Source organism: Corvus cornix, chromosome 9 (genome assembly GCF_000738735.6).
Source record: "Corvus cornix cornix isolate S_Up_H32 chromosome 9, ASM73873v5, whole genome shotgun sequence".
Lineage (NCBI taxonomy): Eukaryota > Metazoa > Chordata > Aves > Passeriformes > Corvidae > Corvus > Corvus cornix.
In genome coordinates this window covers 21,289,153-21,315,091 of record NC_046339.1, presented here as the reverse complement: position 1 = coordinate 21,315,091, position 25,939 = coordinate 21,289,153, and the positions used below count along the sequence as shown (strand labels likewise).

General features: G+C 44.6%; 1 protein-coding gene across 2 annotated transcripts in view; it reads right to left on the bottom strand.

Annotated features, from left to right (window-relative positions):
• Nucleotides 1-25,939, bottom strand: part of GPC1 (glypican 1) — a 200,495-nt gene that overhangs the window by 87,140 nt on the left and 87,416 nt on the right. For both annotated transcript variants that reach the window (XM_039556802.1, XM_019289507.3), the window contains exon 2: nucleotides 14,439-14,597. In XM_039556802.1, the coding sequence (XP_039412736.1) occupies nucleotides 14,439-14,597 (159 nt within the window). The remainder of the gene's footprint in view (nucleotides 1-14,438; nucleotides 14,598-25,939) is intronic.

The window sequence follows — 25,939 nt, the reverse complement described above, 5'->3', positions numbered from 1 at the left end:
TTTATAGTCCTTTTAAAGAAAATTAACCATAATACTTTTTTTTAATGGAAAAAGACTAAACCTAAACTGTTTCTGCTGACAGTGTTCACTTCTAGTTCCTTCAAATGTGTTTTTCATGTTGTAAGAAATATCCCTGTTCCCTCTTTGCCTTTATATCCCAATCTATCCCCTATATGCTCAAACATGACCGCTGCTGATCAGGCTGTCTTCTCTTGACTGCTGTCTGCCCAAATCCCCCTCCTCTGTGCTCAGGAATATGCCTGAATGGAGCGTATGCAAGTTACTGCTTACCCATTATTTATATATTCTCCTGGTGATAAGCTACCCACATCTTCGAAGTCAGGTCACCTTCCACAGAGATTCTTTCTGTTCTGCAAACATGGATCAGGCACAGCAGCAACATTCTCAGTCCTTACCCTCAGGAGGGACAGCCTGTTAAAACTCAGCCTCTCCAGCTTCTTCACACCTATGTCTCAAGGTGGTTTTTCACCATATCCACATGGTGTCCACTTCAGTGGCCATGGAAGTGCCCCTCCAGCAACTTCAACAGTCTCTGTGTCAGATCCTTGCCATGTGTATGTTTATTTAAACAGAAGGGAGGCTTTACACTCCATAAGAAGGGCCATGGGACTAGGAGCATGTCTATTCATTTTGCAGTGAAGAGCAGAGATACCAGAGAAAAAGCTGCTGTGAGGACAGCCCAGTTTGTATCACTGGTCCTTTTTTGGTGGTGTCAATCTCTGCCTGTTGCAGAGAGAACTCAGAGATCCCCCAAAAGGGATGGTCATGCCCTTCAATGCAGGCTGAAGTACGTGCCTCCTCCTCATCCCTGTGCCCCACCAGCTCCCATGTGGAATCCAGAGCAGCGGTGACCTGGATCAGTGCCCCCCAGCACCGCAGGCACTTAGAGGCTGTACACATACCCATTCCTTAGGAAGTCTTGCCACAAGGCTTACCTCTGCTCTAATAAAGACATCTATTCCCACAGCTGTACTTCTGCTACTGCTGTTCACTCAGCAGTTGGGTTTGATGGGCTGATTTCTCAGGGTGACTCATTCCACCATCGCTTCACCAGGGCACTCTGCCTGAGGCAGCTGTTATCTGGGCGGTGAGGGCAGGCTTACAGCAAGCTTTTCACATTTCATGCTGGCTACCTCCTCCCTTCCCTTTGAAGATGCCCAAAGCAGGTAACTAATGACAGTCTACTGTGGACACCTCCAGCAAAAGTCCCAAACTGCTGCCGCAGACACTGCCAGCTCCTCCAGGAGCATTACTGACTGCAGCATCGCTGACCAAAGGGCTCCCAGCTCTGAGCCTACACCACCAGCACTCAGGATGAGCCAAGAGAATGATCCCATGGAGCTCAGGAGACTGTGGTGTGCAGCCATGGCACTGCAGGGCTGAGGCCAACAGGCTCGCTCTGAGCTCAGTGACTACAGACTCAAATAACAGATAACTGGATCCTGCAAATTCATTTCCCTTAGCTCGACAGCCACTGGCTTCTTCCCCTGTTTCACACACAGCAGACAAGGGCTTGTTCTATTTTCTTTGGCCCCAAGAGATAAAATTTATATTTGTTACTGTGTATTTAATTTTCAGGCTTTCTTTCAGAATGATAGTCTGTCACAGCTATATTCCCCAGTGCAAACCTGAAAATCACTGGGCCATGTCCTAACCCAGTTACATCAACTTATTCAGTGTCAAAACTTGGCTCAGTTTTACAGAGAAGTCTCTTTGGTGAGTCAGCTTCCCAGTAAATCTTGAGGGATGTTAATCCACAGACAGACCCTACTCTGGTGTAATACATATATGGTGTTTCCCTTGGCTAGAAATAAAACAACTGCTTCAGACACACTGTGTTTCAGTTGTATAAAATGTCTTGATTAGCGTTTCTTGTTTTGTTTTCAGAAATAAAAGGAAATAACAATAGACTCCAAATCTCGTTCTCATTCATAGCCAAAGCTGGTCTGCATAATTAAAGGTAATTGTTAACTTCTTAATAGCTTAGCTATTCTTCTTCCAGGGAAGAGAAAAATCCAGACAGAAGAACTACTGAATTGTGAATGTTCATTCAACATTTTCAATAGGCAGCTGAATCTTGTATTTAAGCCAAAACAGTAAGTAATGCAGGCAAGAAGCACAGAGAGCAACTGCTTACTGGTGACCAAAGGTAAGAAAGGTCAAACGTTTATCTCCTATGTTGCTCCTGTGCGTGCAGTGCCCAGAATCTTTTAATTGTATTTCATGGTCCTCTGAACTTGTACAAGGGCATAAAATATATTTATAGCTCACTTAAACTCTTAGTAATGAAACAGCCATCCTACACAGGACCTCTGCTAATCAACTAAAGACTTTCTATGCATTAACTTTAAAAATGTAAAGAAGTACTTGTTCCTTTTCCAGCTGAAACACTTGTCACAGTCTAAAGGCAACAACAAATAAAAGCTATTTTCTTCTTAGGTAACAGTTTGAGTCTGTATCAGTTCACCTGTGATGTTTGAAGTACAATTTCACTGGCAGTGCACATTCATTATAACTGTTATATGCACTGGAAGCTCTCAACCACACTGTGCCAAACACCAAAGAAACATATAATAAAGAGATCACCCCTCTCTAAAGCTTTTCCTGCCTAACTATGTCATTTTCTCTTTTAGACAACAACAAAAAAGTGGTAATCAAAGAAGGAGGTCTCCACTTAACTAATCATACTTGATGCAAATTCCTGATGCAAATTCCAGACTGAAAAGCTCCCAGTGTAATTATACACCTCACAACAAACTTACCTGGCACATCTTACACCAACCTTCCATGCTGGGAATCTGCTTTGAGATGAATTTTAGGGAAGAAGATCAGCCAAACACATTGTGTGTGAGGCCGAGATTAAGCAAAGGAGTTGGTGCTTTACAACAGGATCAGCTGCCCTTGTTTTGCTTTTCCCCCAGAAGCTGCCGGGCCCTGGCACGCTGGAGTGAGCAGTGATGGCAGGGAGGGAGCCAGACTGGCACCTCCTGGTGCAAATGGGGCCTTACGTTAGACTTTAAAGACTCCAGTCAAGGCTGTCTTGTAACTCCAAAGCCAAACACCCCCATACTTAGGGATCTGAGAAAATTCAAGCTGCTGGTGAAACCTTAATTCAACCCCCTGATGCACATGCTTTATGATACAATCTTTAATTAGCCTATGAGGAAATTAAGAATTATTTCTGAGTGCAGGATTTGGCTGCTGTACAGTAAATAACATACCATGCTACCCAACAAATGGTGATGATTCAGCAGACATCATATCTCATGTGTCCTGCAAGAGGCAAGGGGCCTGTGAGGAAAAAAATAGTGTAGGGTCACTTCAATGAACACTAAGTATCAATAGTTTATTTGTGCCAGAGAGGGAGGCACAAATTAAAACTACAAAAAAAAAAAAAAAAAATCTCAGTTCTAGTCTTTTGCCTTCTGTCTTTTTCAATATGGATTATGGAAACATAAAAATATTTAGTGTTTCTTATCTGTTTCACACATGATCAAACAGAAGCTGAACTGTGCACCAGTTCAGGGACCTGGTGGTGACAGGTCAGGCACCACCAGGAAGGCAAATGCACTACTGGGATGGGCTTCACCATGACCTGCAGTGAGCTTGACAGCAAGGAGATGAGAGGAAAGCTGGGCTGGCTTAGCTCAGCTGTGTCATCTTCAACCTGACTGAAAACTGCATGGCAGATGCAAAAGGCAGAGGATGCCAAATCCTGCAGAAAGAAGAACAATTATGTTCCTTTCAAAGAGCTCTTCAAGCTGGACAAAACTCAGCTTTGAAACAGCCATGGTTTTTCAGAGCTGTGGCAAATGCACACTGACATATAAAATACTGGCTGTATTTGTCATGGGCACAGCCAACTGCACAGCCTTCCTGTTCACCTGCAGGTGTGAAGGAGGAGGATCAGTCCGTGCTCCAGCCAGAGCAGTCAGCACTAGAGGAGGAGGAACCCTACCTCTCTCATTATTACCTGTGAGCCAGAAATGGAGAGCAGACACAGACAAGTCCTTCTTTACAGTGAATCAAGATAAACAGGATGCTCCACTTTGCCCTCAGATGTCACAAAAAAAGCACAAAGCCAGAAAATTGAGGCTATACATTATTCTCGGCTATTTCCACCTAAGCCCTTGCCTTTCTTAATGACCTGGAGGGCAGGAGCAGAGCTGCAGGTGTAGATGGGTGCATCAGAAGAGAGCCGAAATCCTGCTCTCAGAAAGTCAATTCCAGCCATTTTCTCCACAAGAAGCTTACTACATGCTGCCACACAATACTTTTATTGGTGTTCATTACTCCTTGAGGACTAATTTATTCATTTTAGCAGCATTAAAACAAGGCTGCATTCTACAAGGGAATTGCTCTACTGCTGGGGCTGTAGGAAGCCGCTCAATTATCTCCAGAGCACTAAAAGCTGAATCCAGACTCAATACTCATCTTAAATTGTAACAAACATCATTTCCACCAGCCTTGATTAACCCACAGGCTGATCTCCAGCTCACAGCTGTCTCAGGTTTTGGGAGGGAGGTTGGGAGTGCTGGGGTTTGTTTATTTTATCATTGCCACACAGCTTGGGAACCTGCAGAGCAGAGACAGTCACCACTGGGTACATTTCTTGCTAAACAGTACTGGAAATGAAAAGCAAAAGACTGAATCCCCTCTGTACTCACAGTAAGGTCACTCCTCTTTTTTGTATCTGATGTCTCCTTCGTTTGGCGCTTCCTTTCTGTTTAAGAACAGCTGGAGACCCACAATTCAGCATTCACATTTAACTAGGTATTTGTGGCATTCCAAAGTCAAATTAACAAGCTTGTTACCTCTCGACATGTAAATACTACTATAATATTCATTCCCAACAACACCTATAAAAGAACACAGCAGCTCCTGAAATTTGGGCTTGCCACCTCTCCATTGAAATACACACACCTATCTACATACACACACACATATATATATATTCCTTTATAGATTTGACCCTCTTCCTTTATCAGCATCTCCAAGTCACTGAGTTTAAATGAATTCACAGTCTTAACTGTACTGCTTTGAAAAATATGTGGCAGGTATAGTGAACAATGTGGAAATGTACAGCTTGGAGATGTAGCTATGACAAATGGAAACAAGAGTTCCAGCAGTACATGTAAAAACAAAGCTGGGTAATCAATAACAAGGTGTTTCAGAGAGAAAAAATGAATCTTTTTTTTTTTCTCTAATAATGACCAGCCTCACTGTTTCTCTACTGGGTCTGCGGCACAGGCTGCCCTCACGCTGGCCTTGGGGTGGAGAGCGTGCTGATGTTACCCCCTTGGTCAGCAGGAATCACTGCTGAGCAATGTTGAACAACTTCCTGCAAAGGGTAGATCCTGCTGGGAAAGCAGCGGATTAGAAGGAGTATTACTAATGAGAAATCTTTAAAACCCCTCAATCTTTCTTCCACATAATCTCCTAAAGATCCCAACCCAGCTGAAGTAATATCCATTGTGTATCCTGCCTGGTTCACCACCTCAGAGCACCTGATGCTGCACTCACGTTTTGTAATATCAGGCCTGATGCAAGCTGGGTTTCCTGATTTCTGTTTTTCTTTACAGTGAAACAAACTCAGATTTGTCTTGGCCAAATCTACAGGTTTAATAAGAATGACTCAACACTACCTGCTTTCTTCAGAAGTAGCTATGGACTGCTGGGTAAAATGTGAGTTTTCTTTCCTTCTATCGTGGTTAATTTCAGAAAATACAAGAAATAGAATCAAGATACCTCAACATTGCCTGGACAGGAAGTGAAGCACTGGAAAAAGCTCTGCACATATGACACCATTTTAACTGTACTTTTAAATGCAGGAAGCTGTGTTGGTCTGAAGGGAGAAAATAAAAGGAGAATAGGAAGGGGTAGGGGGGGAGAAGTAAAACATCCTTAAGCAGCTACAGAAAATACAAAGGTGGAATGTTCATCAGCAAAGGTATTCAGCCTCCTTCTATCACAAGAAGGGATTATCTCTGAGTCTCCCTGTAGACAATTAATTCTCAGCCTGTTTTTCATAGGCAGAGATCACCCTCAAGCTCTTATTGGCACTACTGCTACTCATATTACACTCAAAAAACTGATCAACTCCTTTAATCACAACAGGTTACCCGACACCAAAAAACTCTCACACACTTGCTCCCATTTACACAGGTTGTTTGCAAACCTCCCTCATGATTTTGATTATTACTTCCACTTCAGAAGGAGCCTTGCACAGAAAAACCAATGACCAAACAGCATTTAGAGCCAGTGCCTATTCCTTCTTAGGCTGGGTTGCTGAGAACAGATGTCTGCATAGATCTTGGTATATAAATCCCTGTAAGACAGGGCATGACATGATGTCTTTTGCTGTCTTACCAGAAAAGGATCACTGTTTCATCAACTAGAGGGACTTTTGGTACTCCCGCACCTCACTTAACACGCAGGGACTTGAGCTCTGTTCCCATCTCTAGCACAAACCTATCATATGACCTTCCAGTCATCCCTTCCCTCCATAATCCATTTCTCCAAACCAGATATTTGTTTGTTTGTTTATTTTTGTTTTCAAACAAAGTCCTTGGACCATAGGTTGAGGCTCAGACAGGCAGGATGCCCTGCAGTGCATTACTGCGCTTCTTGGCTCCATGGATGTGCTACTTCAATGGCAATAATTAATAAAGAAGAATCAACAGTTTGCTGCAAGCATTTCTGGTGAGAAAGAACAAAGTACTTTTATCATCTCAAATGAGAACAGATACCTTGAAGTACTCAAAATAACCCAAGCTCCTATGTCAGGACATGCCACATAGCTCAGTAGCATATTTTCCAGCTCATTGTGTTTGCCGATCTGTAAGCAGGGACAGCACCTTGCTGCTGGAGCCCTCCATGCTCCTGAATACCCACAGCACCTGGCTTGCAACAGAGACTGGATTCTTGACAAACATTGAGTTGGAGCAAAAATATCCCCTCAAGAGCTGATTCAGAGCACCTATGCTTCTTTGCAGTAAGAGCAGCCCAGGAGATCCTATTATTTTCCTCTTAGGAGAAACACTGGGCATCAGAAAGATGAAGGGTGACAACTGCTTCATGTAGAAGGCAGTAAACCAGCTAGAAAACGCTGAGCATAAAGTGGTTAAAGACACAGGCGCTTCTGCAGAAAAACCTCAGCTGTTCATCTCCCATCCCTTGCCCTGACTTCCATCCAGCCATCTGGGAGTAAGGCTCTGCAGCCACTGAAGGCGACACCCAGCACCTGTGATGAAAGTTAGGCTGCTTGGCTGCTTACTCTGTGATATCAGAGGCTTTCAAAGAGATTCATGCACTGTGTCCTGACTGTTAAAATTAACTCTGCCAACACTTTCTTCTGAAATTACTATCTGGGCATCACTAATTTCTTGCAAAATATGCCTGTGTTATCCCGTATCTCGGAAGAGCAGGTGCTTTCTTTTATGTCCCCGAGCAGATGCACATTTCACTGTTCTCTGAGCACTCAGAGGCAGCTTCTTTTGAGTGTGTGACAAAACATGGTGACAGCTGCTGAAACTGAGATGCCTGATGTACCTTTTCCACCTAACCTGTCTTCAGCAGGGATGAAGCAGCTCATCTCTTGGGGTGTGCAGGCCCTTGCAGGAGGGACCCCAGTGCAGTGCTCTCATCCCAGCCACTCCAGCATTTTGCTCTCTTTTCTTGCAATAAAAGAGAGTATCGTGCCTATGCCATCTGTTAAGCAAAGTGCTGCACGTACATTGCAATATACCCTGCAGCACATAACAGAGCCTTGCAGATTAAATGTGAAGAGAAGTGGCTGTAAGGGGAGAGAAAACTCCAGGTGCTGGAGCTGTTACAGGTGAGCCTAAGCATTTGCTTCCCCGAGGCAGCTACCTGTCAGCATTAATCTTGTCAGCCCAGGAATGCGCCTCGGTAGACACCGCACCCCATTCCAGGAACCCATAAATACATAATGAGATGCTCAGCACCACACATGAAAGCACCTCCTTTCTTTGGACCATGACTGTGGGGGAGTGACAGCCCAACTAGCATCAATCCTGTCTTGTGCTGGGCTTTTTTTAAGGAGGTTCCTTGGGGGGAATAAGATACGAAGCGAGCATGGGTGTTTGCTGCCTTCCTCCTATGGATGCCTCCAAGGGAACCCCCTTATTTGTTTCTCTGTCCTGGATCCTGATCCTGGATCTGCTTTTTTATTTCAGCTTAAAGGAGGTGCTCTCTCTGTCTGTATTGTCTCCAAACCAACCCTAAGGGAAGGAAGTCCATGGGAGCCAAATGAATCATCTTTGATGGCCTCTAATTCTTTTTGATAAAGCGTCCCAGAGGTAAAGCTATGGGACAAACGGGCTTCTTCTGAATGATGCTGCCCAAGCACTGTGCAGAAAGAGGCACAAAACAGTGGTGTTTTGAGTAGTCCAATTTTACCAAAAAGGTTGCCCCTGGCCTGTCAGAAAAATGCAGTGCAGGTGATGAACACTCAGCAGAAGAGATTCACTCCCAGATTTCTTTTCCTCCTATTCCTTTGTCACATCACTAGAAAAAATGATCAGACATCTTCCTGCCCTTAAGTCTCCCCTCTAACTCAGTCCCCCTGAGTCTACTAGCTTTTTGTTCAGGAGCTGAAATGTTCTGGGCCCATTCATTCTTTTCCATTTGGAAAAACTGCCCATGCACAGGTCCTGTTCCATAGTAGATGTTCAGCTGGGAGACAGCAGGCAGCCAATGCAAGATTGATGTTAGGAAAGACAAACCTCAGGTGAGCTATGGAAGCCATCCCATGTTCCCAGCACATATCCAGAGGGACAGCTGAGCCTACTGTCCCATGGGGTGCTGGGAGTCCTGCTGCCTTCCATCTGCCCGAGGATGCCCCAGAGGTCAGTGCTCTCCCACAGTGCTGAACCGATGGCCAAGGCCACCAGCTGAGCCACACACCACAATTTCAGGGCAGAGCCCTGGCCTGGGGAGTCACCACAAGAAAGAGTGCTCCTGGGCAATTAGGGGTTTCTGGATCAAAAGCAATACATTTGAAGTCCTAACTCAAATTCCTGGCCCTAGGGAGCAGCCAGTGCTGATGCCAGGGGCAGCGGGAGGCAGCCACCTCACAGAGTGCAGCCTGCGACTGCTGGAGCAACACTGCTCACTCCACAAGTGCTCCCTTCCACCACCTCTGAAACAAAGGAATTTATTTCTAAACGCAGCAGCATTTCCACATTTTAAGGCATAACCAGTCCCTTCTCCCCTGTTTCTACATAAGCAGCATCTTTTAGACAGCACCTCACCAAACCCAAACCATTCGATACCTCCAAGAAACACCCACAGCCGAGAGCAGTGGTGGCAGGACACTGGAAGTGTGGAGCAGTGCTTTTGGGACAACACATCTGGGGACACAGGCACTGCAGCCCTTGTGACAGAGATAACCCTTGCTTGGTTCTTGCGTCAATCATTTTCTGTGTGGAGAAGTCCTGCATCTCTCAGAATACATCTTTTGGTGCATGGGCCACCGAATTCAGACACTTTACAATTTCAGGTCATCAGGGCTTGGTTCATGTTCTCATCAACTGAGAAAATGCCTGCAAAATTCAGATTCAGGTCTGGATTTTGTAGTCCATGTTTAAAGACATCAGGGTAGAACAGAGCTTTGCCTGATGGGCTTACTCCACAACCTCCTGATCAGCTTCTTTAAGCATTCACAGTATATATTAATGTAAATAAAAATATTTATATATGCCTCTCTCCAACAGTGCTTTTAGGGGCTGCAACTCTAGGTACTGAGGGTTATGTAACTCAGTTCCTCTGACACAGACACATTTGGTTGAACTTTAAACAAGGGACCTTTAGAAATCTGTAAAATTTTAACCATCAGTGTGTAACAGCTTCTAGGACGTTTCCCAAGGAAACCTGAGCACCTTGTAACATTTAAAACAATGATTCATCTTCATAAGAAATATGTAACTGTCTGAAACTAACTCAAATTATGTTAATTATCTGCATGGTCTGTGTTTCTGTATATGCAGTTTCCAGCTACCAACACTGGACATTATGAAAGCTTTTACATGACATCAGCTTTCCAATGACCCGACAGTTATAAAACACAAAATTTTTAATCTGCATTTGATTGTCACAGCTTAAAAATCACAGAATTTATGAGAGCTACAAATCGTTTTTAGACTGTGCAGTGTAGACTTAAAGCCAAGGTTTTTTGTTTTGGCTTGTTGATATTTCCTGAAAACATGAAACAATTCTGAAAAGGACAGATTTCCTGGCTCACAGCTAAAGGTCAGCAGTCACACAGGGACTGCTTGCTAAGTGCACCAAAAGGAAAGATTGGTGCAACATTGCAGTATTATTAAAAAGTGATTTAAGTGGGGGAAAAGGGAGAAAACAGAGAGACAGACAAAGATTAGACTCTCAACAACTGCGCTTTCACCAAGATTAGAAAACCAGCCTTGTTCCTTGCTGCTTGCAGCTCCTCACTGTCACTCCAAGCACCACTTCTCTTGCTCCCTCTTTCCACCGCCCTGCAGCTATCCCCAGCTGCATGGCCTTGGAATGGGACTGCTCTGACCAGGCACCACAGATCACTTCTAGAGCCTTTCCTGCACAGTCCAGAAGTTTTTCCAGGCTCATTGCTGCAACAGATTATGGAAGTACAAGTCTCACTTGTACTGGGAGGGACAGGAGTTCAGAAGTCCCATGACTGAGCAACACTGACATGCAGTTGTGTGATGTGCAAGAAAGAGCTCATGTTCTGCAGGAATCTCCCCCAGAGCTGACCAATGTTTGTAACTCGCTCTCAGTGCAACTGAAGAGCCAAAGTCCTGTTCTGCAGCTGTCACAGGGGGCACAGCCAGCTCCCATCTGTATCCTGAACCACTGCGTGGACAAAGCTCCTTGTCAATGCATTTAATTTTGTAGTAACAGATACCAAAACTTTCCCATTCACTGACAAGATACCAATTTGAAAAGAGGCATATTCTGCAAGCAATGTTGGAAGCACCTTTGAAACAGTATTTAGTACCAGTCTCAACAGAGACTGTACCCCAGCTCCCTTTAAGACCCCAGCTTGTTTTTATTATTAATATTTTTCTTTCTAAGTATAGGGTATATACAATTTTCCAGGCAAATAAATGCCAACCAAAACCAACCTAGCAGCCTCTAGTAGGTCTCTGCTACAGGCTGTGCTCCCAGGTAACTACATTTCCCTTTCTGTCTGACCAAGAGCCCTGGGACATCAGAATCTACAAAGAATTTGTGCCTATAATCCTGCTCATGTAATACCTCTACTCTGACCACAACATCCTTCCTAGCACTGAGTTATCAAAAGCATATGCTCCCATCACTCATGGTCTGTGCTTCTGGCTCTTTTTCTTTTTTTAAATTAAAACCAATTGGTCATAGAGCAAAATGCTACCTTTTCAGTTAAAAGGTTAACAGCAAGCCTGTGACCACATGTATTGCTTGAAACCAATGTCCTCAAATTCTGCTAACTACAGTAACATAAAGCAAAACAACAAATGTGCTAGTAAGCAGCTAAGCAATACCATAGGCTGTTTAAATTTAGCCCTGGCAGATCCTGGAGGAAGGGCATCTCAGAAGCCATGTGTCCTCTGCTACGCAGAGAGAGCACTCAGCCCGTAGGATCCTATTCCACATACCTCACTTTTGAATATACGGCTGTACCTACTGCCTGTCATCTGTATCTCACACATGTATTTTCTCTGGAAGGACTTTGTATGAGATAAAGGACATTCTTCTCTTGGCCACAAACTGTTCACCACAAAAGCAACCAGGGAGACTGAAACAACAGACTCTGCAATTCCTTGCAACAGGACGAAGTTGCAGCTCAGAGCAGAGGCATACTGACAATTTAGGGCTTTACAGACCACAGCCTGCAAGGATGAATTACTCTCCAAAGCAAAATGTTGACCACAAGCATGGAGAACACTACTTCAGAGGCAGATTGCTGTAGCCTTGCTATTTTCTTTCTGGAGCTTGGGGAATTTACAAGTAGAGACTGTTGCCATGATCAGCAGTGAGATTACAGGCACAAGATTTGCTGTGATGAATCCAAAAATAAGACAGCTCCAGGCCTAAAGTTCAATGTGCCACACCTGCTAGCAGGGAATATATGAATAATCTGATCTCCAGGCTACAAATACTTTGAGAAAGGGTTGGCTATCCCCATCCAGTGGAACCTTCCCCTCCTAAGGCCAAATGAAATCACTAATGTGAAGACGAGCTGTGCCTCGATATCTCTGCAACCCCAAAAGCTGCACTCCAAGCTGCTGCTAAGGAAATCCAGCAAACCCAGGCATCCGGGGCCAGCAAGACTACAACTCATCAATTTGACATAAAAAAGCTACTTTACTGAACAGCTCTAAGCAGCACTACCTGCAGAAAGTCTTGTTAACTGTGAGACTAGTAACATTTACTGGAAGCTAGGGCAGTTTGTGTGGCATTGTTTCAGGAGCTGAGGTGATCCCATTGCCCCATCACCAGAACTGCCTCTATTTTAAACCATTTATGCAGTAGCTAAAGAAAGAAGTAATAGTACTACTAAAAGGTAAAGTCATGCTTGAAACTGGGACACAACACGATAATTTTTTTTAATCATGTCTTGCATAAATTATAAACTCTATATTGATTGCAAGGGTAGTTAAGCAAACTAAAAGGGTATAATGGGAGCAGGAGACATCTTCCTGGCCTGTGGGCTCAAATGAGGTTGATCCCACTGCAAAACACCAATGATCTGTGCATTATGGTCTGTTAAAGTGATACCTGGCTTATTGAACACTTATTATTAAGTTTGATACTTAAAGAAACTTTAGTGTGCACCACAGAAACAAAGCTCTATCTTTGTAAAATACTGGGGAATAAAACCAAAATAAAATAAAATAGTGGGGAATAAAAACAAATGGCTCTAACTGACATCTCAACACAAGCATCTCCCTTTCATATGTTTGGTTTTGCTTACTATTACTCTTATTGCTGTTATTATTATTAATCCACCAAAACATCACACTCAGGCGAAACCAGTTCTTCACTAGGCAATTTCTGCTTGTTAATGTAACCCTCAAAGCTTCCATCAAATTTTGCACTCTCTTACATGACAGATGCAGAACTCTGCTCTTTTGAGTGTCTGTGGCAAGAATAAAGAGCAGATACACCAGCCAGTGCGGTGACAAGGAGCGGAGAGCAAGGGTGCCAAGCACTAACCCCTGCAAAGGGCTGGATTTGAGAGGTCAGGGAGTGTGCTCAGCACCAGCTAAATCAGGTCCCATTCAGACATCAGTCTGAGCAACCACCATTGTCAGGCTCTTCTGAAAATCCTGATTGTCACCTTTTAAGGCGGGTGAAAATCAATTAATTTTGAGCTTATAAAGGGAATGCCTTTGCTGTAGCCAACCTTGGCCACACAGTCACAATGCCTTTTGCAGAGATACGCTGCCTTTTCTTCCTATTTAGTGTAAAAGCACTTCATCTTGGTTATCAGCTCCCTGAAGGTCAGGCTTATTTCTTTAGATCTATTATTTACTACTTGAATTTCCAGTTCCACCTTTCTGGCTATTACAGCTTCTTTCCCTGACTCCTTTTCACAGTAACTCCATATGATGACTGTTGATAAAGTTAGGAGGGCCATGATTCTAAATGTCTGACCTTCTTCAAAATCTGATAATGAATACAGTTTCTGAATCACAGGTCATCTCAATTTTGCCAGTAAACCATTCATTTCCAGTGGCCTTCAGACCTCGAGGCTTATTGTGCACTGCAAAATGGATTTTTCAGGGAACAATAAAAGTAAGAGAGCCATCCTTAGCCTTTGCGTAGCATGTTAGGAGGGATACTGCACTTTGGGGAGAATGTTTGTCCACAACATCTTATGCACCACAGTCCCTAAGACCTTCCCTGCTCTGTAACATTTCCTGGTATTTGTATGAAGCTGACAGCTATAAGCATCCAATACGAACTAACCTCCTTTTCACTTGCAATCTACATGGAAAGGGCAAGAAAAATCCATGTCTCCTTAAACTCTCCCCACCTACTGAGCCAGTACCTTTACCATATTGTTTAACTTACAGTTCAAGGCACAGTGCCAGGTTTTACATCACTGCCTCAAATGTTACTCTGCTGCGGTAGGACCTGATTACACCACGCCAGTCAAAGCTGTGTCGGTGCCAAGGCACACCAGCGTCTGCCAGCCTCCTCCAGTGGCTGCTCTGAAACAGTGCTCTCAAAATGCCTTGGTCTTACAGAAACACTGCCAGAGGTACAATTCCTACTGAAGGTCAGCGCTTCACGCAAACTGTTGAGTGAGATGCAGAGAAAAGCGTGTAAAACACGAACTCCTGGCTCCAACAGTGCTTGGAAAACGGAGCAGTGACTGGATCCTGAGCAGAGGGACTCAGGCAGGTTTTACTTACTGTCAAAGCTTCTGTGCTGAGCTGTTAGGGTTGCCTGTACAGAGCGACCAGACTCTTTCATCATGGCTTCAAATTCACTTTGGCTTTTGTTTGCAAAGTTCTCCTCCATCTCGCTGGTGCAGCAGGTGTAGCCTTGTGGGCAGATTCGCAGGTGCTCCCCTAAAATAAGAGAAAATGCAGTTTAATGGCCAGGTCTGGGAAAGGGAGGATTTCACCCCAGACAATCTCAGCTTAAAAATATCCCAGCTCCCTGGTAACCTAGATCTGCATTAGGTCTTTCTGTCGAATTTACCACCTAATTTGAGTTCTCCTGCTTTAATACAGTAGTTGGTGTCAATGCAGGCACAAATTTTCTCTGTGTGACTGTGAGGGAAGAAAATGCAAAGGAGAAAAAATTCATATATGGAGCAAGGAGAAGGGAAATACAAGTGTCTCCTGCTTCAAATCTGTCCTAGAACCCATCTCTGCCTAGAATCCCAGAAGACACGGAAGTCTGATTAAATGACAGCTGTACTCATTAGACTTAATATGTATATTAGCACAGCTGTTTGAAACTGCTCTGTCAAGAAAAAAAGAAACAACTCCAAAGTGCTCCCCGCCCTACCAAATCTATCCTGAGAAGGCATTTCCTTAACCAGAGAGGCGAGGCCACTGAGAAGTTTTCAAGAGACAGAGATGTGCTGAATGTCAGCGGAATTTGGGTGACTGATTCCCTTCCACACATACTGAAATTTTCAGTGAAAAATTTATCTCCCAGAAAGAGACAAGACCACCCCAAAAAAGGTTGCTATGACAATCACTGATTGAATATACCCTTTCCTATAAGAAAGAACAGGAAAGATGAGAGGACTCAGCAGTCACATTGAAAAATTCTCCAGTATGGAGCTTCTCCTGCCCTCTGCAATTTCTTTACTGTGAAGAAGCAAGTGCTCACATAGGCAGAGTCAGCAAAAAGTATTATTATATATTATTTTAAAAATTATTGCTCAAGTTCTTGTGAGTCCTTACAAAGACACATTCACCTGCAAACACATCCCTTCTCCTTACTCAAGCAATAAGAATTCATTTGAATGAAATCAAACATTTATTAAAAAAGAAAAATACCCCTCTTGTTCCAAGCCTGTTCTGACATAAACCAATTACCGAGCAGTTACCATGTTTAAGGTAATTTGATTGGGAACGCCAATGATTTTGCTGGCACTTTTACAGGACTGCTGTCTTAATGTCATAGCTGAGCCTAAACATCTTTAAAATTGTGTTTTATCTTGTGTGTCTCAACAGCTTCAAATCCTGAACCTACACAGTCTCCAGAGTTTCCCATTAAAGTCCTTAGCTATTTTCAGTGTAAAGCTCTTAGCAAATGCATGGTAAAGGGTCTCTGAAACTGGGCATGTGTCCTACCCTTGTGAAAGATATCTCATTAGCAGCCTAAGAGCAACTTCTGTAGTTGATGTATTTTAGGCAGAAGGCATTCAGGTTGAGTTTGCATTTTGCTTCTCCTTGGATTCCTGCTCACAGATGACCCTTGAGCAACCTGTGCAGGGTGTGGGGTGAGCCTGCCCTTGGAAAACAGGTTACCATGGGCATCTGTACTGCCAGTCCTCCTGCCTATGTGATGGGAATTGCTGCTCACCAGCTTTTGTAGGAGAGTAACTCCCATCATCAGCTCTGTGGTGTGCTCCCAGCTGAGAGGAGTGTCAGGGTGGTGTGTCCTGGGGGCTGCCCATCTCCCATGAGATCCACTCCCTGTCCCCACGAGTGCCCAGGCACCACTGCCAAAGCAGCAGGAAAAGCAGCAACTTACTTCAATATAAAAACTTAGAGTCAAATATAAATATCATGTGGCTCAATGCCTGCCATACCAAATGCAGTCTCAGTTCCAGGGCTTGCCTGAGCCTCTCCTTCCCTCATGAACTAGATGTTCCAAGTCATTCCCTGGGCTCCTTTCTGGAGAGCTGCATTTATCTGTACAGCGTCAGGGCTGCTGACATGTGACAGACAGGCAGGAAAAGGGAGCTGTAATTTTTTGACAAGACATGGCTTTGATTCCTGTCACGGCAAATTAAAACCTTTTTTCTTGTCCAGCCTTTTCCATCCAATTTCTGCTGCCACAGGATTTCTGGCAAGGATGGAAGCTTTGTGGACAGCAGTCTTACTGTGGGATGCATCCTCCCACGAGGCCCCCGATGCCCTCAGGACAAAGCTTGGCCTTTACAGGGTCTGGCCTCTCTGAAAAGCCAGTCAACAAAGAAATGGATCCCAAGGGATCCCAGCTGTTTCCAAAAGCGCCTTTACCACCTCAGTTGATGGTGAATTTTGCTGGTGAGGTCCTGGTCCTGCTCAGAGGCCTTGCACTCAACAACATAAGCACTCCCGCCATTCCTCTGGGTGCCATTTCCCACCGGGGCTGGCAGGCTCAGGTGAGGCCTCCAACAGCCCTTTTCAAATACCCTGTTTTGGGAAACTGAGTCAAATCAGTGGGAACCCTGAGGATCTCTGATCTCCTGGCCTGCTGCCAGCAGGATTCAGGCAAGAGACCTGCCTGAAACTAGGAGAGCAAACATGGACATCCCTGCAAGGAGACAGCAATGTGTTCACCAAAGCTGCCCGTCATGCAGGTCCCCTGCACAGGCTTCAGAAATGAAGGGGGAAAGTGTGGGGATTGCCCCCAGGAGGAGAGATGGGGGAGGAAGAACCCTGTGCCTGAGTTCCCTGATGGACACCAAGGGGCAGCAGTGGTGCGAGGTGTGGTAAATAAAATGTGACATGTCCAGACAAACCCTCCTCGCTCCCAGCCCGGGCGAGGCACAGCGTGTTTGGGCAGGATGGCTCCAGCCCAGCTGTGATAGCACAGCCTCCACACAACTGGAAAAAACAGGCAGAAAGCAGGGGGAAAGTCACACCTACAGCTAAAATTGCTTAATTTTACACAACTTTGTGAATTGAATATAGAATTTTTTCCATTCTTGAACTCAGAGCAGTTTCAATCCCTTTTGAAGTAGCATTTATCTTAGCTTTCTGCAGGTGTTCGTAAGGTACTCAGCAGGTGTTTGTGTGGTGCTCAGCACCACCACACTCTCTCAGTGGGAAGCAAAGTTTTTATCATTTATCTCTGTAACTCAAACTCAGCACACACAGAACAGTCTTACAGCACTATGAAAATGCTTTGCTTTCTTTGCTTTTTAACCTGACCCACCCTGGAAACATTCACTATTATTATTTAACCTTCTTCTATTGATTCCAAAATAAATGTGCTCCAGACCATATTTTGGTTCTCCTTATATTTCAAAGTCCCTTTGTTTGCCAACTTGCCTTTGTCCCATTGCTGAAGCTTGCACTATAAATATCTCTGGGTTCACCTGGCAGGAGAAAACTGCAGATACCTGTGGAGAGCCAGAGGCGTTTTACGAGAAGTAAATCTCCACAACAGAGCGTGTGTTCTCTCCCCGCTGCTGTGCCGCACAAGTTCTCCCTGTATACAGCTGACCTGCTGATCACCACTTGCTGGACAGCACATGCTCCCAGCCCCTGGAAGAGCTTTGCAGAAAGCAGACAGGCATGGCAGAAGCCAAACTGGCAGCAAAGGGAGGGCTGCTCAAATCTTGAAGATGACAGATACACTTCCAGCCACCAAGGCCAGCTCTGGGTCATACCCAAAGAAAATTGCACTATCCCAAGTCTGTAGTTGAAACCCAGCCATCTCTCCTCAGCCCTAGACTTGCAACCCCACAGCTGAGCAGGTCTGGCAGTGCAGCACAGAGGTGCCCAGGCTGCACTCAATGGCTCAGCTAACACCAGCTCTGTGCTGTCCTAAGAACCCTGGATTTAAGACACCTTTGTAAGTAAGAGAAGATGCACTTTTCGATGCTCTGAAAACAATCAGCTTGGCCAAGTCTTCCACAGTCACAATGTGAGGTTCAATCTGGGTCTCTCTGGAAGAGCCAGCTCTCCTGCAAAAGCTGCTGAAACTGGGGTGGGATGTAACCCACCAACTGCGTGGTCCCTTGGAAACAGAAACAGGGTAAAGCATGCATGAAAACAACATCAAGCAAATATCTAATTTATGATTAGCTGCCCTGGAATTGAAAGGAATAGGCAGGAGGCTGATGACAAGAGAATATCACACTGCATAGCTATAGGCTTGGATTGTCCTTGAAATACCCTCTCGAGCTGGCTGGGTTAGCAGATCATTTTGGCCATCAAATTCATTACCGCACTTCAGAGTGCTGAATATTAAATCACTTGACCGCTTTCCACTCAGGGATGGAGTTAGGTCCAGGGTCCCTGCAGGGGGAATAGCCCTGCCCACAGCCACCACTACCAGGAGCTAAGACAGGGCTCAGCTCCCTGCTTCTCCCACTGTGTTCTCCAGCCTCACTGCCCTGGCCCACACGGGCTCCTGGGGCTGCCTGCCACAGGCTGTAACACACAGGAGCTCAGCTAACTGTGCCCAGGAAAGCTCTCCAGCTGTTCACTACTCCCGTCTATCACCCCACCAGGAGGCTCTGAAAACAAGACAGAAGGGCAGTCCCAGGGGTGTGAAATGCAATACTGAGAGAAGAGTCCTTGGCTCCTTTAACCATGTAAATAGTGCTGTTTCTATCCCTCTCACAGGATGTTGGAGATTGAATTAATTACAATGTTTGCAGAAGGTTTGGGGTTATGTGGCTGTGTCAGAGTATCTAAATGCAAATTATTACAAAATCATTCCTCCCAGAGGTTAATTTATTTCAGGCTGTGATAAATCCATCATAATTCTTCCCTCATATTTGTAACCCTCCTCCCACTTGCTCTCCAAACTGTTCCAACAGCTCATTTCATGCTCCTAGCCTCAGTCCAGCCCCCCATGCCAGGACAACTCCAGCCCAAGCTCCCTCTTGGGGGGTTTCTGGGTGGACATGTCTCAGGCAATCAGTTTTGCTGAAGTGCAAGGCATGCCAGGCATGGCAGGGATGCCAGGACACAGCCCCTGGCCAGGTGCAGCCAGAGAGCCTGAGAGCACTTGGCAGCTGAGGAGCTCCAGTCCTCTCCTACTGTCCCTGGTAGGCATTAGTCTCTGTTGGCCTCTCCCTCTTCACACCTAAATCCCATCCAGGCTAATGAGCATCACAGCCAGGAACTGAGGACAAAACAGTGTAGTTTAGAATACGGGTTTTCTTTTCTCTTTCTTTTTTTTTAACCATGTCAAAGTGTCTGCAGCTGATGCAAAACGAGCCTGGAGGTGGTACAGATGTTAAAAATACCTCGCAAAGAGGTAGTGCAATGAAAGTAAATCCCTTTCCTTATGCCTCCCAGCTTTTCCTGCTTCAGGTGTTCCTGTCCCCATTTATCTTCAAATATTTATCTTTACGGAGAACATGATTTGGCACGTGCTAATAAGTAGCTGACAGCACAGCCAGCACTAGGTACTATGATGCTACCTTGAATCCCAGTCTTGTCACAGGTAACTCCTAAGGGGAAACTGGGGTACACAAAAAACATTTGGACTAGGAGATAGTCCTGGCTGACCAGCCTAGGAAGAGCTCTTCATGCCTTTTTCACTGAGAACCATCCGCTGGCAAGCTCTGCCAAACACCTACGCCCCGTAACACCTGTGTAAGGTGTCCAGGTGTACAGCTCATCTCTTGCAGTAGCTGCTACCATCAAACTGAACCAGAGACCAGACTGCTCTCTTAAGCAGAGTGAAAATCAGATATTTTCCCATACTGCAAAAACAGATGCTAGCTGTGCAGCCTACTACTTTGACTTGCAGTCAGCTGTTGGCAAAATACGATTATTCTATTTTCTGATCATGTATTAAGAGTATCGTCATTTTGGCTTCAGTTTGCACATAATGTCAGGGGAGTCACCACAGGCCTGAATATCAAGTATCCTACAGCAAACACTGTGATCAAAATGCACTGAACCATGTTCTCCCTGGTCTTAGTGATACTGCAGGCTGAGGATAGGCAAGGTGGGGCAGGGCTGTGGACTGGCCCAGAAACCGGGGGCAAAATATGGTCATGAGGAAGAGCTGTGCTCAAATGAAGTCCTTATTTTCCTGCACTTCCTAGGAAGATGCACTCTCAGGATGAGAAGCAGAGGTGGCAGGGTGTAGCTGGAAACCAGCCCTGCCGTGGACTCAGGGACATCTTGGACGAGCTGGCCTGGGAGCGAATGCAGCAAGGTGGAGAGGAGAGGAACAGGGAAGCTGTCTGCTTCACCAGCACCCTGCAGGAACCACTCAGGGACCTCAGTGCCTGCTACATGGCAAGACCCAGGCTAATCTCAGCTGGCCCACGGCCACGACAGAGCAGTGTCACAGCTGACACATGAGCATGACTGCGGAAGAGGCAGGGGCTCTCTCATCTGCTGCATCCACACTGGTGACCCCCATGCACATCCCTGCTGCCTCCCAGCCTCAGTAAGGAGAGAGGGATTTGGCTCTAGCACAATCAATCCTATCTCCTTGCTGCTGCTGAGGGAGTAGCTGGGGATATCTCGGGGAACTGATAACAAGGGCATGAAGTCTTTTCAAGCTGCACACCACAGGTCTGAATTTGTCCCATGTCAGCAGCTTTTGTAATGCCTCACCATCTAAAGGCTGATCAAACAGGTTGCGCTATCTGAGATGAACTAATGTTTTCGTTCCAGATAAAGAAAACAAGCACTACGTTCCACATCAGTGACAAAAACAGCAAACTGGAAAAAATAGCTGGAGAATATGTTTATTCTTATAAAGCAATGCACATGTTTAAGATGGGACAACAGCAAAACTAATTAAACACTTGTTCCCACAGCTCATCATTCAGACCAGCATTATAACAACAGGAGTGAACAACCAAGAGCAGATAATCCGTAAGATTTGTTCTTTCCACTCTTATCTTTCTACTCCTACTAGGATTTAATAAACTATCAAAATACTGTTAACCAAATAAGACAACTTAATCTGGCTACTGAATGGAGTTGGCTCCCTACCAGGTTAGTGCTGTTCTGTAATTGCATTACAGTGAAAACCTGACAGAGTGAATAAATAGAGGTACTTCTGAGAAATGTCACAACTGGCACCTCGAGCAGAAACCCACTGATGGGTGGGAGGACTTTGGGACTGCCCCGTTAGTACCGACACAGGCTGCTCAAACCGGGAGCCTGGTGCGGAGGAGGCTGAACAGCAATTTCCTCTGTATTTGCTCTGTTCGTGTGTCAAAATACTTCAGGCTCCGAGGCTGTCAGCTCAGTGTCAAGCTCACACACACTGGAAGTGTGGTATCAATTTGTTTAATCCTAGACCCTGATGTCAGAGGAATTTATAAGGCAGGCAAACATGGGCAAAGAAGTTAATTAACAGAGGAAAAAGAGCCACCTCCATGTCCTGGAAAAATACTAAGTACAGAGTAGATAAGAGTGCCTTCAGAAATGACAGTCTGAAAATCCTAATGTCATCTGTGTACGTTACAGTGGCAAACTGCCCAGAGGAAGGGAACAGAGAAAATGTCACAAGTGCTGACAACAGACTTGATTCTTAGTGAAATGCTCTGCATGAAAGCACTTCACCCACGCATTGCTCCTTTGGGTTTTGGGAGTGTCTTTCTGAATGAAACAGAATACCCCTTCCCATCACTCTGCTCCCCCAGTTTCTCTCAGGACCTGCCTTTAGCTACATGGGCCTGACTCTGCCTCTGCCTTCGACCTGTACACACACCAGGAATCAGCACAGGGTGAAATGATCCAAGCCTGTATTTAAGGACAGAGTAGGAAATGCTTTGTAATTTGCAGAAGAAAGTATCTTTTTCAGTGGTTGAGAGAGGAATGAAAGAAAAAGGGCCAAATCCACATGTACCACAAGCAGTGAAAGACTTCCAGCTAGCAGAACTGACTGAACCACACTGAATCCAACACACCCCAGATCCTCTTCTAGGCACTGGACACACAGTAGGGGTGCTTCTGAGCAGGACTGCTACACGAGATGATCCATTATAAAAGGCTTCAACTGGGAGTTAGGACATGGTCTACAATTAACACTCTCCAAGTAAATCAATCCTGAAAGAAGCCTTCAGTTCAAACCAGACCAGTTGCAAGAATCGTGGAGAAACGCACAGGGAGTTCACTGTTACACCCTTTCCTCTCCCCTTCCCCGAAAAATAGAAAACTTTTAAATTGAATCTTAGACAAGGGAAGAATTATCTTGTCTCTTCACATAACACTTGTGGGGTCGTACTGAAGTTGTATGTCACAATCCATCACTATCAATCTCTTTCAGAGTTGTCCTGAGCACATCAGCTTCTCACCAGATGTTTGGTTCTGTTTTTTCTTCTTGGAACAAAGTCTTTTTATCCTCAGTTTGCTGCAATCTAAAATAAGATCAAACTGGAAACCTATCACTCTTATCAGATGCAGCTTCACTGCAGGCTTCATAACAACATAAATATGTTATTACATAAGAGGCAAAGCAATTCATTAAGCAGAATCTTTTTTACCAGCTTCTTCTCAGAAAAATATCTACTGGAGAAACTGTCAGCTCTTCCTCATGCCCTGGCAGCTCACTGTCAGTAGGATCAGAGTGCAAAAGGAATCTGGGTAGTAAACTATGGATTGAAGATGTAGTTCACATTAAGAAGTTTAAGAGCCGAAGGCCTTTGGTTTATTCTCCATTAAAAAACCCCAAATTTTGGGGCAGTAATACATATAGTCCATGTCAGGATTTTGAGGAAGGGACAAAACCAAAAGGCTTTTCCAGTTCACCTGCTGAAGCTCTGCAAGGAAAATAGTGGTACTGCACTTGGGGCTAGTTTGAGATAGAGACTAAAGAGCTTCAGCAAGCTTGTAAACATTGCTCAAGAATGGGGAGTGCTTATGGCTGTTCCCAATCATTTCAGTGCAAAGAACAAACCTGTATTAACCTCTCACGGAGAAGTCAGCAATTAGGGAACATTTCCTTACAGACCCAGCAAAATTCAAGCAGTAGACGCTGGTAAGAAAACCATGAAAATCATCTTTCTGGGTTTCAGCTGCATGCTCAACCCTGGGCTCCTGGAAGGCACTCCCTGTTCCTTATCCCTCTGCCACCCTTGCAGGACACTGGGATGAGCAGGATGTACCACACCAGAGGAGGAGGCTGGGAAGGCTGCACAGGGCACAGGCCACAGCTGCCCACCCCGATAGCTGCACTCCTGGCTGCCAGATCACCCAGGTGAGGTGCTCTATGCACACAAGGAGGGGCTTGCTCTCTAGCAACAAAAATCTCCCAAGGGAAAATCAGGAAGCTAAAAAAACCTCAACCACTCTGTCTGCTGGTAAGAATGAAAATAACTCCTGAATTGAAGAAAACCTTGTTTTTAAATAGTTATTAAACAAAGTTTTTGGACCTGAATCTCATTCTGAGAGTTTGCAAATGCAAAACGTCTATGCCTAAAAATTTAAGAAATGAGATTTAATGAAGCTCATTAATCTGAAATTCCATAGATGTGTGTACACTTATCAAAGCTAAAAATAAAAATATGCATGTCTGAATTATCTAAACCCCACAAATTCAAGATCATCTTTTTTTAGATTTTTGTAAAAAAGTAAGACACTTTACCTATGAAGAGCTGTTGACTTATGCCATAAATTAGAAGTGCTTATACCTCCTCTAAAACTCTTTGCTGTATGTGTTGGCAGGGATGTGGGAAGGTGCGGGATTGGAGGGGCAAGTTCTGGTTGCTGTGGGCTTTTTCACTTCGCAATTTGAAGCTTTTTTCAGCCCCAGAAATGATTGCCTCTCCTTCAGCTATTGCTTTGCTTTAATTGTCTCGTGAATGTTTTGGCCGGCAGTAAAAGTGCCGAACTGTGGAGCCCTTCCCTACAATTTGAGGCACCATGAAAGCAAACAGCAAATATGGGGTCATCTTGTGGGAACATGAAATTGCAAACTTCCAATTTGACAGAACGGATGCAGCTGATGCAGAACTCAGATGGACAAGGACCAGCATCAAGGCTGGAGAAGCTGCTGTGTGAGAGATCTGCAGCAGAAGGAATTCAATATGCTGCCTTTCCCTTCTGGTTGCAGACGCACGTAAGTGAAACCTGCGCCATTGCTCTTCTTTTTATGCCTCCATCTGATCTTCCAAAAGCACATTATAGAAAGCTGCCTGTAAACCTGAAGATGCAAAGGACATCCCTACGGACTTCCTCTTCTGCCCTTAAAATTAATCCAGGGTTATGAGAAGATAAGGACATCAGTCTGGTCATGCCAGAACTGCTTCATGAATAGATCTTTGTTTCCACAAACATCAAACCATCACCTTTCACCCCTACACAGAGGGGTGGATCCAGAGGACCAGGTTTAAACCGGGATAAACATTTAAAACTCCAACATCCTGCTAGATCTCAGTGTGGCTTACAGTGCATATGCCCAAAATTTTACCAGAGAAATGTATTTTAGGCAACTTCTGTTTGAAAACTTAATGGAAGTGTAGCTGTTCCCCCCTGAGCGTCAGGAACAGATGACTAAGAAATGTTGCCAGTATCTGTCTTTCAGTGAGATTAGTGTTGGGTTTGTGTGGTATCCTATTTATAACTTTGACAAACAGCTCAACCAATCATTTCATACTTAATCATAGCTGTCTGCCCAGCTCCCTTCAGAGAAAAGCTTTTCAAAAACTATGTGCCAACATAATATGAACAGAAAGAAGCAAACCACAGTCAAGAAAAAAAAGATCTTGCTCCCCAAACCAGCAACAGCTATACAGAAAGCAGGTCTTGGTAAATCGTAAGGCGTAATTAGAGCGTCATTATTCATGGGACTGCACAGCTATAGTTAGTGTTTCCACTGTAAACCCCTATTTTCATAGAGGTTTGCAGCTCAGCTGCAAGGAATTAGTCTGTGATGAAATTTGGCAGTAGAAATTGTAAAGCAAGGATTATTTTTTTTGAAACCGTTTAAAGATCTTTTTTTCTCCCCTCACTTTCAACTCCTCTCTCACTTCTGAGGCTGTAGCAGTACTTATGAAAGAAACAAAAAACACTTCTGTGTGCTGTTTGATGTTTGGTTTCTGTGCATGTCTCCGTGTGGTTAATGGGACCAAAAATATCAATTTAGCAGGGGGTTTCAAAGAGAAGTCTTAAAAACTTGTAGTTCGATTCCCACAAGAGTTACAACTCAACTTTCCTTTGGATATGTCCATGAACATTAGTATCTACACTGTTAACGTAATGCATTAAGGAACCTTCACATACTGAGTAAACCTGCATATCCACCTAATGACAAAGATGGGTTTACATTTCATGGGATAGAGCTGTTAGATTTCTTTACATCTTTTTGCTTTGAAAGAACATTTTCCAGGGATTATAAGAGATTACTTTCTGCTGGACTCAACCCTAAGCCCTACATTCACCTGTCTGTTTCCTCCCTGACGCTTCCATAAGGGCTCACATTTCAGCACGAACAAAAAGCATGGTGGGGACCACTAACAGGAGTCATGAGGAAGGGAAACAGACAGGAGAAACATCTCCATGGGACATTTTATCCCAGACAAAATTAGAGC